Raw genomic sequence first — 16,806 nt, forward strand, 5'->3', positions numbered from 1 at the left:
AAATAATTCAACAATTTCTCTCTCTCTCTCTCTCTCTTTCTCTCTCTCACTCAGACTTTCTTCCCCTCTCTACTCATCCCTCTTGTCCTGACTAGTTTATTTCCCAAAAGGAGAGATATAAACAGTCTTTGCCACCGAGTTCATATGTTCACGAGTCCCATTTTTGGAACCCTGTATGTGACCTTGTGAACACCTCTGTGAAATGACAGTCATCACTCACTTGCTGCCCTGTTAGTCTACTGTTCATTCACACTCACTAATGCAGCTAGGATGGGACCCTCCGTCTCTGATTACATTGAGAGCAGGTACAAAGCTTAGTGGCAGAGTGAAGAAGAGTGGCTCTGCAAAAAACATACAAATATGGAACATATTTAATAAACATAAACATAATGATGATAATAATAATAATAACAACAATAATAATAATAATAATAAGAAGAAGAATTAACACAGTGTGAATCCCAAAACCTTTTTTCCCCTTTTTTCAAAATTTTAGGTGGTTTTGATGAGTTTGCTGGGTTGCCACACAGTAATAAAAGACATAAACTTGACAGTCTGTGCAAGATGCATGTCTAATGATTCCCAGAGTTGTCATATCCTTTATGTTCAGGCTAAATGTATGCATTACATGCTTACATTTTTTGTGTCCTGTGTTTTAATCATCTCGTACAGCAGCCAAGAATCTGGGCGTCTCAAACATTTTTTTTTCTCTCTCTCTGTCCTCTGTATAGCTTTTCTCATTTCAGTTTCATGATAGAGGTACAGGGAGGCCATAGTATTTTCCCAATGGTTATGCTAATGCTACCTTTAAATGAGTTGAGAGCCATGTATTGGAATAAATAACACACTGAGCACGGACTCACAGCTGAGCTTTGGCTGGCATGACCATCCCCACAGATGGCAGAATCTGGCAGCTCCCATGATTCTGCATATGCTATCGCCAAATAGATGGGTAGCCTCAACACAATGTAACAGGACCAGCTCTTTATTGTTCTGTTTATGGCCGATACTCTAATGGCGTATTCGCTGCATGACAATGGGCGTGAAGATAATTGGTTGTCGTGAAAATAATCCCATCTGGCTTTTGTGTGCTTGCGTGTTATTTCTGGCGACCACCAACAACCAAAAGAGATAGACCAAATTCATCAACAAACTAATTAATGTTTTCTAATAGTAACTGCAGTTCAGATTTACTGGTTTTGTGACAGGCATTTTACTGGTGAAAAAAAACAGATGAAGGAGAGGCCTTTGAAGAAGTATGAGTCAGGTTCATTGTCATATTTGCATAGATTACACTGGAAGAATGTTGCGTAGAGTAAATTATAAACAGGAACAGTGACATGGGGTGTCTATGGTCTACAGAGACAAAAAATTATGAGAAACTGTAGATGTGTTAAAATTAGACCATGAGAAAAGTAGACATGCTATACAGTATAAATATGTGACAACATAATAGTGTCACATTGTCAAGCCAAAGAAGATTCTTTGGACATTTAGAAAATGTCTAGCTGTGAAATTGATTACTACCTACTGTTTCTTTTAAATATATATATATATATATATATATATATATATATTTGATACTTCTATCCTTAGATCTATTCTTTTCATGAGCACAACAAAAGTTGTGGTCTTCATTTCATATCCCAATTAACAAATGAATTACAATTTTATGCCTCAGTGTTGGGCAGCTTCGTTCAACGTCAGACAGAGCCCGGTTTCGGGCATATATAACGCAATGAAACTTGACTTATGGTTCATTGAGAGGCGTGGTTTGTTCAACTAGATAACAAACCCGAGCAGGTGTCAAAGGTGAACAATGATGGGTGTGACATCATCGTGCATTCTCTGTTTATGTGCTGGCCCTTTAACCAATTGCGTAGTCCGATACTTGATTTACTACTTGGATTATCTCATTTAACTCACGGCCTTAGTACAATGATCTTAAGGAAAAAGTGAGATCTTGTTAAGGGGAATTATTCGTTTTATTTGAAATATTTTGTCTGAGTTTATGGACAAACGCTGTGAAGAAGATGAGGAAGTGGAATTTCGAGTCGCGAGAATTTGACAGGCAAACTTCGCGCGCATAGCAGTTTAAACTTTAAACTGGCAGTTATGATAATAAGTCAAATTTGAGAGAGCACTTTTCCGCTTTTCATACTGTCATAAGCTTTACAAGTCTGCTCCTTAGAAGAAGTCGCACTCAGGACATAACACTGTCCGTTTGTTACATTCTCATGTACAGAACAAAGAACACTTAAACGTGCGAAAAGGGAGAAATAACACCTGTTGGAATTTATGTTGTCAAACGAGACTATTCCTACAATAACAATCACGCTCATTTTAAAGTACCTCCGTGGTTGTCTCTTTGCATTGACCGCGAGCTTCCGGTTTCGTTCTGCTCTGAGATTCAAGCAGCACGGCTGAGATATTCTCAGGTAACAAAGTTCTCGAGCAACGCTTCATTTTTTATCCTACTTACAGTTTATCTAAAAAGGACGTGTTTCTCATATATGAATACGTATGCTGAAATGGGAAGTCAGTGACTGACAGAGTTTACAGGAGTTCTCCAATGCCACCTGTTGCGCTACTCTGGGATACGAAAGGAATACGGCATAGCAACTTGTTGCCTGTAGGTTTTTGGATGTCATTTCAAAGATGAAAGTTACAGTAACCTTTGGAAAAACCGGAGTGGTCGTTCCGTGCAAAAAGGGATGGATGGTTCGGGACCTAATCGATCAAGCTACACAGAGATACAAAAAGATTGTGGAGCAGGTAACTTATTTTCTTATCTTTGCCTGTGTCGTCTTCTCTCTCCTAATTATGAACGTAAATGTTTTAAACAGTACTTCTAATTAGTTGTGGATTCATGTTTTGTAAATGTACTTTGTATCGTACCGTAATGGCTGAATTTCAAAAATGCACCTGTGCACGGGGTGTGTCGTTGAGCGTTGCTCACGTGATCAAAGACTGTCAGGCGGTTCTGCATTAAACTAACAGGTAACATCTTTCCATGTGTCTTGACATTCCTGTTTTTCCAGCGAGATGCGCAACGTCCAGTGTCTGTGTCCGTGGAGCCATTAATCACAGATCATTCAAATGAGTTTTGTAAAACCAAACCCGAGTCCCGCTCTTAAGTACAAGTTATTTGTTTATTAGAATAAGTGCTTTTCACTGTCAATTGGCGCCTTTGTCGGTTTACAGAGATCTACCCGGAGCAGCCAGCTTGACCCTCATTGTGTTAAGGAATGTGTTATGGTAGATCTACGTACAAATAAGATGCCACTTAGACATCATTGCCCTTGAAAGCAGAGCTCATCCCAGGGTTGGCTTAAAGACTGCCCTTTGTAGCTGTGTTTTATGTTGCTTCTTGTCAGTCTTTGTTAGTGTTTACACTATACCAAATACTTTTTTGTTTACTTTACTATATTTCCCAGACTGTGAAAAAGGAACTGCTGCTTTGGCAAATTTGCTTTTTTGTAACTAGTTTATAAAACTAGTCTCTGAATGCACCACCCCAAAGCACCAGCCAAGTTCAATGTCACATGGACACTAAGACAGTGACATTTCATTAATGTTTGGAATACAGTGGTGCAGTAGAAAGAACAATATTTAAAAAAACAAATCTGCTTTAGTGTAATAAAAACACCAAAATTGTACACAACTATTTAAGTTCACTTTCCACCTAGACAGCAGACACCCAAGTCAATCAGTGACATCCACATGCATATCAATTTAAAGTTTTGAGGGGTTTTCCATACTAGTCCTAGAAGAAGTTGTCAGTGATTCGTCGAAATGACAGTTGCTTTTGGTCTCTCAGCATTTCCTCATCACCTCTGATAAGTGAGTTATTTGAATGTTCACCTGCCAGAAGGTAATGACAGATGAGGAACATAATGAGTAAGCATGAAATGATCATTTAAACTTGTTTTTGTATGTGAGAGATAAAGAGGCAGGTATATGGTAAAACTTCAGGCTTCATCTGAATTATGGACTTTCTATGAGCCTATTGAAAGTCATTAACTTTAATTCCTCTTGCTGTTATCCAAGCTGACCTTGAATTCCGCGGAATCACAGATTAATGCTCATTGTCTCTGGGAATTGGATTGATATTAGCAGACACTGACGTTGTTTTATTGTGTTCATTGGTCAGATTTTTTAGCAATGAGGTCAATTTCAGAAGTCTTTCAGTGTGTACAGAGCAGCTGCATGTTGTGTGAGGGTTGTGACCCAACTTGACAAGGACAAACTCCCAACTTTGTACACGGCGGCGAGCGAAAAAGCTTTGGAATGGAAGCGCAAGGATTCTCGTGTCAGTTCATTTCTCTGATTAGTCAGGGATGGAGTTGTGCACCACTGATACGATGGATCCCATTTCCCTGTTCACTCACATCCATTTTTCCTTAAAGGCTAGAGTGTAATCGTCTTTCCCTCCAGTGCAAGGCTTTATTCCCTCCAACAAACTAATCCCTGAAGAACTCCTCCAAAGAGTTTGGGGTGTGGGGGTGGGGGCTTCTTTTATGGTGGTACTCTTTGCCTGGATTAATAATTCACAAATTGCTTTGCTGACCTCATCACAAACCACACAGTGGCTTCACTTTGCTGCAGATTATGAAGCCGTCTCACAGCAGACTGTGTTTGCTCTATTGTTGCACCTAAGCACTGGATGCCAATTTGGAAAAGGCAGCACATACGTATTGCCTCTTGCGATAAATACTACGGTGTGATTAATCGTCCCAGTATCTCCCAGTGCAGGTGGCAGGTTTTGTTTGATATGTTGAGTTTGGCTCAGTCCTGGCCCCTCAGACTGAGGATAGAAGGCTTTGTTCACCAAGCGTTTAGTACGCCTGACTGATGGACGTTATCGGTGGAGATTGCCTCTGCCTGGGTGGTGAAGAATAGGTCGGTGCTAGGATGGGTGAATAAGTGGATGGATGGATGGCACCAGCCTCGTGCCGGTGCTTTATCTGCTCTGTCTTCTGCTTCTCAGACCCTGTCTGCATTTGACAAACTGAGGCCTTCAGATTTGGCTTGTAATTCTTCACACGCATGTATCTTCTATGAAGGAGAAAAATTGCAACTCATCTTCCCTCTGCTCCTAAAACCACTTGTAAGAGGAAACGAATTATGTGCTAAATATTTAAGAGTTTTGCGGTTTTGTCGCTGTTGTTGTTGTATTGTTTTCTAAACTATGACGTGTAGGATAGTTCTTCTTTAGAAAATCATTTTCAGGAGAAACAGAATTTGTTGTTGCTGATCTAAAAAAAAAAAAAAAAAAAAAAAATCTTGTTTGAACTGGATTCCTGAAATACAGCAACATTGCTTTTACTATCACTATCACCACATGCTACTATATAGCATCACTACTCTTTGTGGACCATGCAATGAGGGCCCCTGTATTGAGACATTCTTGAGATAAAAAAAGAGGTTGTGGTTTTCAATAGACCCTAGCCTCTTCACTCTTTTGAATGCCAACGCTCTGATACGTGAACATACGGATGTGTTTCTTTTTACTGTTCTTTTTCATCACCTTTTTTTTTTCTTTTTTACGCTAATCCCATTCTGTTTTCAGCAGCGGTGTAATGAAGTGTTTGGAGGATTAAAGCGTGAAAATCGGTGCTCTGGGTGCAATAGCAAATGCTACGCTAATCATTTGCACTTCCATATTCAGAGGGTTTATGCTCCTTGTAGAAGAAAGCTATCACTTTGGGGGGGAAAAAAAGCTAATTGTATAATTTATGGGGATTTTATGCTTGCTGTATGGTTAATGCTTTCTTTTTTGCAATATTGCACTCGTTTGACTAAGCTTTTTTTTTTTTCCCAAATATGCTGTAAAGAATATAGCCGTCAACAAAGACAAATTTAATAATAATGGTCCTTTGCCTTTGGGGCATTGTTTTGAATCAGTGAGTAAGCACTTGAGTCATGTTAACCTAAAGCACACTTGAAACAACACTGAAAGAACACAATTCTGTCAACTGACATCCACGTGACCATGTTTCATTGTCCCTGATGTAAGACTTGGGGCCTAAGATTTGTTTGATCTTCTCCTCAATCACTGCCTATGTTCTTCAGTCTGGATGTCCTATTTGTGCTGTGTAGTTTGACAGACACGAGACAGAAAATCTCTCGTGGGTGTGTTAAGGAGAATAAAATGAGTGAGGTTTGGAACCTTTCTTTCCCGTAAATTTATTTTAGTTATTTTACTTATTTTACTTATTTTAAGTTTCAGTTCTTAGTGCACGGGTGGTTTATTTATTTATTTTGTTCCAAAATCTGAGTGTGTCCCTTCCTTCCATGTCCAAGCTTACTGGATATGTTCTGTAGGAGTTATTATCCTGGTGGAGAAAAAGATGCTTCTCTAAGACTGTTGGTAAGACCTAGGGAGCAGGATCACTCGCACCACTGAGTTGACTATAAAAATAAAGACCATCAAACTGATTTTGCCTGAGTACAGCAGAGATCTCTCATACCGATAAGCCTTGCTAAGAACATATACTCCATCCACAGAAGCAGCAGTCACCACTAGTGATTAGCTGTTTTAAACCTTTGCCATTGAACTTTACCATCACATTGCATCACAAAGGATTGTTTCATGTCATATATTTCAGTTACCAATTTATATGTTCTTTCTTTCATATACATGCCCTTTTTTCTCACTCTCTCACTCACACATATATATACACACACACACACACACTGAAAAAATTAGGCCTACAAGTCAAGGTAACATGGGAATTAGACTCTACTCTGTAGATAGCCAGTGGCGCCTGCAGTCACATTATCTGTGGTCACCCAAACATAACCTCCATATTACTGAAGGATAGCCTCTCTCTCATGGACACAATGCACACATTACCTGCCACAGTCCATCAGCCCCTCTGGGTCACAGACAGACCAGCAGGCTTCTCTCCGAACATGACAGCTTAATCACTCCTCAGACATCGCACATTCAGCATTTGCTCCCAGCTGTAAAAGGCCTCTCGGTCTATATTGTCAGGGCCTGACAATGGGAAAGAGGGTTGTGTGGAAAAGTCAGTCAGGATATTGTCTTTTCCATACAGCAGGGGGTCTAGGCATGAAACATTTTTCCTCTCTGTCTAGTATCAAAGTATCTCCCAATTCAGAAGCAGACAGAGAGGAGATATGAGACTTATTATACAAAACGGCGAGTTTTGAGGGGTGAAATGTTCCTCATTTCCCCTGTAATGTACCAGACAGATCATCTGTCTCAACACCCACCCCCACCCTTTCTGCATATTTGACTGACATGGAAGCCAGTGAGTATAATGATCTCCAAGGATTTTCTTTCTGAGTCAGAGGTACTGAGATAGAGTCATAAGCGAGACAAAACTCTCAGAGGCTGTTTGCAGCCAGAGCAGCACAAGTACTTTTCCAGACCAGTGGGGCGGACGGACTCAAACTGCTGCTTCCTGTTGGATCAGTGGAGAAAGCACATCGGGTGGCCAGAGCACGACGCTTTGTACAACATCCCCTCTATATGCACCCAGTATTTTGATAAAAGGCTGAAAAAAAAAAAGTAATTTTATTATAGTTATGGAAATTCTATTCGGTTCGCAATGAGCATACATACATTCTAAATGATTGTGCTCTGGAGAATTACAAAGCATGTAGACTAGATCTGTGCTTGATCGTTTAAGCCTGTTAGGTTACAAAGGCCTTTTGGGTAGGAGTTTACCCACCCAATGAACATCTCTGATGTCAGAGGCTGTGAGTTCATCACTGTCTTTCCCTTCACAAATACTTTTTTTTGTGTGCGTGTGTGAATCGTTTGGGAGAGCTGCTCTGAAGTTGTCCTACTGGTTCAGCTGGTTTTTGCGTTGTATAGAAAGCATTCTAGTTATGCAGTACTACATCACATGTTCAGTTACATGGCCGGGTTGTGTGTCTGTGTGTGTTCTCACATTTTGACACTGCTCATGCACACTTTCAACCTTTTGCCTGTTTTAGTGTTTATACCATGAAAATGAATGTCATATTCAAATATATCAAATTCTTCCCGCCAAAACAGGCCTTCTGTTGACTTGTTTTTTTGTAATGGGGAGATTTGACCCTGGCCTCTCTTTCTCCTCTGTTTACATTTTTTGATCAGCGAGGGACACTCATGTTACCTTGTCTCATTGTGTGTCTGTGTTTCTCATTCTGTTGCTAACAGGAACATGAGGTACTGGCCCACTGCCAGTAAATGGCATTCCTGCTCTGTTAAGTGTTTGTCTGGGGAAACTGTGTTCAGCTTGCTCTGTTTTTAACATGTAGTGACCATTTTGTATTAATCTGGGCCCTATTTTTCTGAAAATTTCTGTAGTGAAACTTTCTGTGGAGGGATATTTCAGTACTCAAAGCAAAGTTGGCAATTTTGTTGCTTTGGGGTTGGTTATACATGCATTTTTTGAGATATATACTATTTCTGTCTGAGACATGGTAGACAATGTCTCTTGGTTTCATTTTAATTCTTACAGAGTTTGGTAGGTCTTTCTTAATATAAGGCAGAGCATTTGTAAACAATCAGTTATTTGTCACTGACCTGACACTGGTTTCGCATTTTTTTTTTTTTTTAAATTCTGTAGTCTGGAATGGCGTGCAGCTCATTTTATGCCTGAGTATTTTCCCACTGGCCTATTTCAGAGGCTTATGTTTGAATGCCAAAAACTGTTGACTTTGACAAGCTTGACTGTGACCTTGGTTTTTTATGCCAGAGCACCATGCACTGGGCTAAAGCTGAACCGGCCTCTCCTGCATCCTGTGGAGGACTTGTCTTGAAAAATGATGGAGTGGAATTTGATGATCCTTCACCTGAGGTCAGGGTCCAAAATTAGCACCTGTCACTTGTCAAATGAGAGTAAAAATCTACTTTGAGGAGTAAAATAAATGAGGATCAGTCGCCATTGGCGGGTCGCCGACATAGGCCTGCTTCACCACAAACTTTCATCACTACAATACATAAGTTGACTGACTACGTCTTGCAACTCTTTGACTGACCCTCGCTGTCCACTGTCACTACTGCTCGACGCAAGAGATGTGATGACATCATTTTTGGCGCCGGGGACACTGCGTAGAGCTAAACCTAACTGTAAGCGCTAACTGCTAAGAGAGTCCGCAAGTATGTGGCGGCACATTGCCGGAGTAGAGTAACCCAAAAGGAAAAATGAAGAGCACGGTGGGAGCGCGGCTAAAAGAACATTTAACGGGAAGTGGCGTTTCACAGATGAGGGAGTGATGAGAGATTGGCGCTTTTATGACAGCAACGCTTTTCATTATTATAGTTCCCTTTAAAAGGTTCAGTAGATGGGTGATTAGTAGTTAAATTGTTTTTAATGACATGGCATCTTATGCTGTTCTATGGCCAGTTGAAAAATACTTTTTTCAGTTTACGGGCCATTGGCAGACCAGAAAGTTAATATTGGACCCTGGCTGAGGTCAAATAGAGAAAGACAGATATAATTTATCCTTATCCTTTTTCCCAGATGAAGTTTTTATTTACATGTGATGAGAACTTGGTGAGGTTTTTAGAGATCAAATGTTGGCTTGAACATTTTGTGGTAAAAGATGCTTCACCAGATTTTGGGCTGGATGTCACCAGTCACTTGTGTAAATTGCCTGAAGCAGCCTCTGCTGAAGGTGCTGTGTTATCATGTAGCGGAAGTCAGGACACAGATTACCCCTTGGAAGGCCTCCAAAATCGAATACTTGACTTTACGTTTATTGACTGAGAAAGCGTTTGGGGAAGTGCCAGGAGAGAAGTTCATATCACATGGTACTAATGTAGAACTGTACCAAAAAAAAAAAAAAAGTTTCTTATCGCATTGAGGAGAACTGAACGTCCTTGTTCTGTTTGTCAATGCCCCAAAATGGTCCTTTGGATCCCTGCAGATCTCAGCTCCGGGAGTAGTGGTGAGAAAGCAGTCGTGGCATGTGCCTACCACTCCCACTGAGCAATGCTACAGGAAAATCACACCCACTACGCTCAAAGCTACAGTTTTCATATAGTCCTTCAAAGTGGAGACCCTGGCCTTGATCTGACCTTGGCAATCAGTGTAATGGTGTTTTGTTAACCAGAACAACCAAGACATGACTGTGAACACCTAATTCGCTCTTCACTGCCTGGCAATGTCTTAGGAAACTTCATTTTAAAAATAAACAGAACAAACAATCAAACACTTACTCCCATACTACATTATTTCGGCTGTGCGTATCTGACCCGTGCTGAAGAAGTACTCCATTAGTATTTGTTTGTCAGCAGCTGTGTGCCATTGCTGAGTGGAGTGCTTTACATGTAAACAGTGTTATACTATTCTCTCAGACATGAGGCCCAGATTTGTATGAAAGGGGAATTTTGCTAATGGGGCTATTGTTTCCAACAGGATGGGGAGTTCCTGGTGCGGACTCACCATGTGGAGTACTCCGACGGGGGGATTCTGGACCCAGACGACATGCTCTCAGATGTCGTTGAAGACAAAGACAAGGTAAGCCGAGATTATAGCAAGATATGCCTTACTGGACCAATTTTCTTTCTCTGTGTTTTTGTTTCCTTGTTTGTTTGTGTGTGTGTTTGATCCTTTGTTTGTGTGTGGTGTGTGTGTGTGTGTTTGTGTGTGTGTGTGTGTGTGTTTGTTTGAATTTCTTAGCGTGCTCTTTTATCTCTTAACTGCCAGAAGTGAAATACTGGCCTCTCACTTGAACCATGAAACGTGTTTATGTACGTGAATGCGAATGAACCCAGCTGAGATCAGATTGGGAAAGCTGAGTGACATTTATGGCTCTTCGCGTCCAAGGTTTACTGCTCACAGGGTATAACATCAGTGAGGAGCATGTGACTCTCTGGGAAGTTACAGGCTGTGTTGCATTTCACAGGCTTGTCCAGCCAGTCAGGTTCTCCTGGGTGCCTAGCCTCCCTCACCATATTTGGAATAACATACCATCACTGTTTGGCTTTGGAACCTGTATACTGGTAATGGGATCAGCTTACTTTAGGCTAAAGACCGAAAACTGCTAGCCACTACGTGTTGATTGGATTGTGCTTCATAATGCGTTAGATGTGACTAGCATTTTGACATTGTGAAGTATTGAAATGCCAGGGTTTTATGATCACAGTGACTTTTTCCTGAACGTTTGATTAGGCATGGCCATTCTTTCTCCTATGTGGTGATTTCTAGATCAGGTGTGAAAAGACACTGAATCACTATGACTTGGTGGAGACTTGTTTAGCTTGTCTCCACTGCATCAGACATTGTGGGTGGTTTAATAACTGCTGGCATCATAGTTTCCTCACAGGGAAACTAATGCGGAAACAGTGACTCTGAGTTGTGTTTGTTTTTCAGTTATCATGATCCTAATTACATTGCCCTGTTCTGTTATTGTGCGAACCCAAAAAAGGAAGCTGCAAGATCCACAAAAAAACCCATAGAAGAACCGTTCTGTAGTTTTGCAGACAACAGGCTGAACATAAATTGTTCTTTCAGTGTCAGTAACAGTGATATTACCAGTAGGATTCACTCATAGCAATAAAAGCAAACTCAGAGTTGTTAAAGAGTTGTAAGTGTCTGTGTGTGTTTGTTCCAGTTTCAGCCTGTTGAGTATAATTGTCCCACTTCCTTTGAAGAAGAAAAAAAAAAACTTTTTAGTCCAACCCCTCCTCATTTCAAATAACATATTCCTAAGATGTGCTAATAGATGCTAATGGCATACATATTCATCAGCCCAGGCGCATAAAAGGGGAAAAATTACCAACACTTAGTCGGCAAGAAATGAATAAAAAATGCAAAGCGGAATATTCATTTGATGTTGTGTGGTGCAATTAGGGATGATGTTTGAACTGGGCAAAGTTTGCTAGTTCCGAAGACTGCATACATTAGGTCATGCGGTTTCTTAGCACTTTAGACATTCTAAGTTGGGGTTGAAATGGTATTTCACATTGAGATTTGCTTATCCCTTAACATTATTGGAGAGATGATTTGTTTTAATCAAGTTTAATTGAGGTGTTTTAGTTGTGTTTTAAACATTGGGTTTAGAATTAATCATCTCTCTCTCTCTCTCTCTCTCTCTCTCAGTGAGTGTGTGTGAGTGAGAGAGATATTTCTGTTTCCCAGCGTGTCTTTGTTGAGGTTTGATGTCATGCGGGATAAACTGTATTATATGTGACTTTTTCCTGCCACAGCTTTGACTTCATAAAAATGTCACTCTAGTGTGTTGGCTCTTTGCTTTTGTGTTGTGTGGTGAAAGACAAAGTAAGACCATGAAAACTTGCCAATATCATTTCGGTGATATGATAAATCTCAGCAAGCAAACAGCATAAATAGTATTTACGTGACTTTTGAGTAATTTAGCCTTAAAGAGTTTTACACAAATTTCACATATTTTGTAACACAACGCATGCATCATATTACTGCCTACATATTTTTCTCTGTAAACGCAAGTGTCTTTCTTAATAACTTCAACTTTAGTCACTGTGTGTTCATCTTTAAATTTAATCGATTGATCTCTAGGAGATCCTCTGACAGTGTTAAACTTCACTGTTAGCTTTGTATGCTAATGAGCTATAATATGAGCCACTGCTTTGGGGATAACACGGGTTCCAGGGATTTAAAAACTCCTCTGCTCTTCTGAAGCCTGATGAGGCTGAAGTTACCAATGCGATGGGATCAGATTACAGTTCCACCCCTGCTGCAAGGCCCATTAACCCCCAGCAGGGCATGATGACGATTGGTGCAACCCTTGTTACAGCTCATGAATATTCAGCAGAGAATGATGAATGACCTCGATGCATGAAGCTGCTGTAGCTGAGACCCCCGTTGACCCCTGAGGTTAAGAGGCCAAACTGAGAGGATGAGGGAGAGTGTTTCGTTTAGTCAATTAAGTACTCCATCATTCCTCTCCTCTTCCCTTGCTCCCTGCTTTCCTCAGTCTCTCCCTCTCCTGTTTTATCTGCACCATTCATTTTAGTCTTTTGGGCCTTGTGATTATTTATGAGATTATTTGTGTGTGTGTGTGTGTGTGTGTGTGTGTGTGTGTGTGTGTTTGTGAGAGAGAGAGAAAGAGAGAGACTGTGCTTTTGTGTAGATTTTGTACATGTGTTTTGGTATGGTATGGCATTGTAAGTCTGTAGAAAGACATAAGCACAGTCTTGTAAGTGGTCTTAATGTTTCTTACAGGCCAGGATCACTATAACATGTCACTTACAGCAACACATACAGCTGAATAAAGATAGTACAACACATGTATTGTGAATGTTTGCTAAGACAATGAATGTGTTCATATGAGTCAGCAGAACACTCTTTCTCCAGTTTAAACATAATCCAAAACTTAATACTGAGTGCTAACCAAGTCACATACATTATACAAGTCCTCACACATACAATTCACACAGTTATAACCTTATTAAAAATAAAAAGAGAAATTATGCTTCAGTAATGTATCCACACTCAGTGACTCAGGCAGAGATATTCTCCCTGAGCAGTTTTCTCACTGTTCTCCAGTCTAATCAGACCAGCATTCAGCTTCTCTCATCTCAGCGCCTAATGCCCATAATCAGGCCTGGCTCCTGATGAATGGTGATGTGTGAAGTGTGTCTGAGTGACTTCAGAAGCCCACAGGGACACAGTGAATTATCTAAAGCTCCAGCTCTGGCCCGTGATAACGGGAACCCTGGGAGAGCACTTTACCGGTGTGAGAACCACATTGACCTCCTCTCGACCTCCTCTACATACCCACATAGGCCTGTCATTCCCTGCTCCTCACCGTCATTAACGTGGCCCTGTACCTCCATGGACCTTATGCGCCCGTTTCACAGTGCTGTCAGTCCAGCCCTCATCGTGGCTGTAACGGGACACCTCGGTGAGGGCGTGAAGACAGGTTATCAGTTGACCAAGAGTAGTGAGGGTTTTCACCTCTCTCTGTGGCCTAAGACTTTCTTTCTTTTTATGTGTTTAAGTTTTATGTGGTGTGAGACATTTGTCATTGTTTTATTGGGCTGAATTAATTCAATGGATGTGTCACTAAATGCAAACCAGGCAATGAAGTAAGCTTAGTTTGTTCTTGATTCCTTTCTTCTTTTTCACCATACACGTCACCATACAAGTGACAAGAATGTTGAATGGTCAATAGAGGTTTTTTTTTTTTTTTTTCACCAAGTGTATTGCTCAGAGCTCACTGACAAACTGTTTTGTAATATGTGTCAGACTCTTTGATCAAACACAACCACACTATATGTACAGTATGTGACCTCAAAGAGTTAGCTGAATCCCCTTAAACCATCCAGAACTCCCTGTGACCACCCACATGTAGAAATGGTTTTGTTTTCGTAATACCTTCAGAATCTTATTTCATAAAACTCCAAAAGTAGGAACTGTCTGCATCATAAAAGTATCAAAACAAACTAAAAAAAAAAAAAAAAAAGAAGAAGAAGAAAGGAAAAATACACAACCTGCTGTGCTCAAATTTACAAAGTGATACATTTTTGCTGCCTGTTAATGTACTTAAATGGAGCCGGAGCCTGAGAGCAAAAACTGTTACAGAATGTAACTAAAAAACAAAGCCGCCTGGAGTTCACATGGCTTTGTCTGTGGTAAAGTTTTGCTTTGTACAATGCTCTTTTGATATGCCATTGATCAGTGTTATTATACTTTAGTTCTGTGTTCTTCATAAATGTAACACAAGCTAGTTCCCACGGAAACTTACCACACTTATTATTTCTGCAATACAAAGTATTACAGCACAACTCAACTCATGTTAACAGGAGGTGTTTCAGAAATGAAGCAAAATTTTCTGATAAACCAGCTCACAACCAAACTACCATTTATACACTTATACAGTTCTGTCTACATAAATAAATGTGTGTTCATAAGTGGCAAATGTATGGCAGTGGGTAGGTACATGGGCAGCTTGCATTAACCTTCGATTCAGAATCCTCCACTGTTGTAATTATTCTGTTTTGGATTTGATTGAAAGATCCCAAATTGACTCATAGCCAGCTAGTCTTATTAATTTGTCAGAAATAATTGTGTTTTTGTCCTTTGAGTTGGAGGGGCGCTTTATAGTTGGAGAGCTGTTTGTCACACAGTTAAAGAGATGCTTTCCTAACTGCATCTGATGTCTGAAGGCAAAAACATCATCCCATAGATGGAAAATTTTGAATTAAAAATCTAATTTCATGGGAAATTTAATAAAAAGCGACCTAATGGTTCCTTCCACCTCTACTAATTTGCCTTTTAATTTGCCAGCTTTAAAGCCAATATCGGGCTTAATTTTGTTTAGCATATGCAAATTACACCATGAATTTGCAGCTGATTCCTTTCATAAGTTGGCCTATTTTTTTTTTTTTAATAGATTTTTTTCCCCCCACTCACTTTAGAGGCCTTGGCTCATTGTGGTCATCCCGGTAACCTCTTGCTATATAAATAATGCATGGCAAATGCTAATTAGCCAAATTTGAATAGCTCATTATAGTTTGATGGAAAGATTGTGATACTGTTAACGTTGGTGCTTGAAAAGGTTTATGTGTAATTGAGATCATTTAAAACTCTCATCAAAGGATCCTAATGAATACAGAGGTCCTCAAAACCATCGTTTGAAGACGAACTCTGAAATCCCTCAGAGGCTCTCTGATCTCACCGTCTCAAATTCTTGCTCACAAGTGCGTTAGCGTGCTAGCTATGTGAGTCAATAATTGCAATTTAGCGAGGCATTGGCAGTTGAGTGAGATGATGAAAGTTCTCTGAATGGTGACTGATTGCGGAAGGTGAAGGAATACTGAAGTACTACGGATCTGCTGATTGGCTGGCATTGTTAGCATTCAGCCGTTGTTCCGCTAATACAAGACTAGCATAGAGCGGATTGCATTTCACATGCAGAAATGTATGAATCGGGTAATGATGAACCATCTGATTGGTCTATTTAAAAGTCCTGAATAGTACCATGCCGACTTTTTTTTTTTTTTTTAATTTGGAGTCACACCATGGTGATTAATTATGTCCTAATTTGAATCAACAGAATTGTATTTGTGGCTATAGGCAGCTTTTCCTGAGCCTGAGGAACTTGTGTGTAATAGCCTTATGTGTATGGATGTTTTGGAACTTGTTGAATCAAAACTTGTTTGTAATTTATTAAATTTGCCCTGATATGTTGTGAGTTTGGCTGTGCTTCACATGTACACGTAATCTTTTGTTAAACCATTAATTTGAAAACTTTTCACATGCAACTATGTAGTTAAATCATTACATAGCAAGTGATTGTCTTCATTGAGAATTGGAAACATTGTGCTGATTAGGTCACTTCTATCTTTTTTTCACATGAAGAGAATTTCTAAAACAGTCAATATCAAAAGAATTTATTACAATTGCTATTTAGCCCAATTTGAATGGAGATATCTCAGAGGATACAATAATGATGAGTTTGTAAGTCCCCCCCCCCCCCCCCCCCCCCTTCCCTCACTGTGTAGCCAGTGGCATGGTTGTGGACTTCATTTAGATAATGCTGATAAGAGAGAAAAAGAATAGGACTATGGTGCGAACGTAGACTCCTATGAGGAGCTATGCATTATTCACTCTCATTTCCATGTATTTTTCTCCTCTCCTCCCTTTCACTGTGCATTTCCCCAAATGGGAGGTTATGTCTGAACCATGAGAACAAAGCCAGTTGATATGACCATGCTATTGATGGGAACGTGCTGTTCCTCAGTGTGTGGTGTATCACAAACACTCTCTCTCCCTCTCTTTGTCTCTCTCTCTCTCTCTCTCTCTCTCTCTCTCTCTCTCTCTCTCTCTCTCTCTCTCTCTCTCTCTCTCTGCCTCT

The 16,806-nt window shown here is 40.2% G+C and overlaps 1 protein-coding gene across 1 annotated transcript in view; it reads left to right on the top strand.

Annotated features, from left to right (window-relative positions):
- Positions 1 to 2,658: 2,658 nt before the first annotated feature.
- pard3ba (par-3 family cell polarity regulator beta a) overlaps positions 2,659 to 16,806 on the top strand; it is a 120,165-nt gene continuing 106,017 nt past the window's right edge. The window contains exons 1-2 of the mRNA XM_030779013.1: positions 2,659 to 2,775; positions 10,383 to 10,484. Coding sequence (XP_030634873.1) covers positions 2,659 to 2,775; positions 10,383 to 10,484 — 219 coding nt within the window. The remainder of the gene's footprint in view (positions 2,776 to 10,382; positions 10,485 to 16,806) is intronic.

Source organism: Chanos chanos, chromosome 7 (genome assembly GCF_902362185.1).
Source record: "Chanos chanos chromosome 7, fChaCha1.1, whole genome shotgun sequence".
In the NCBI taxonomy this organism is placed as follows: domain Eukaryota; kingdom Metazoa; phylum Chordata; class Actinopteri; order Gonorynchiformes; family Chanidae; genus Chanos; species Chanos chanos.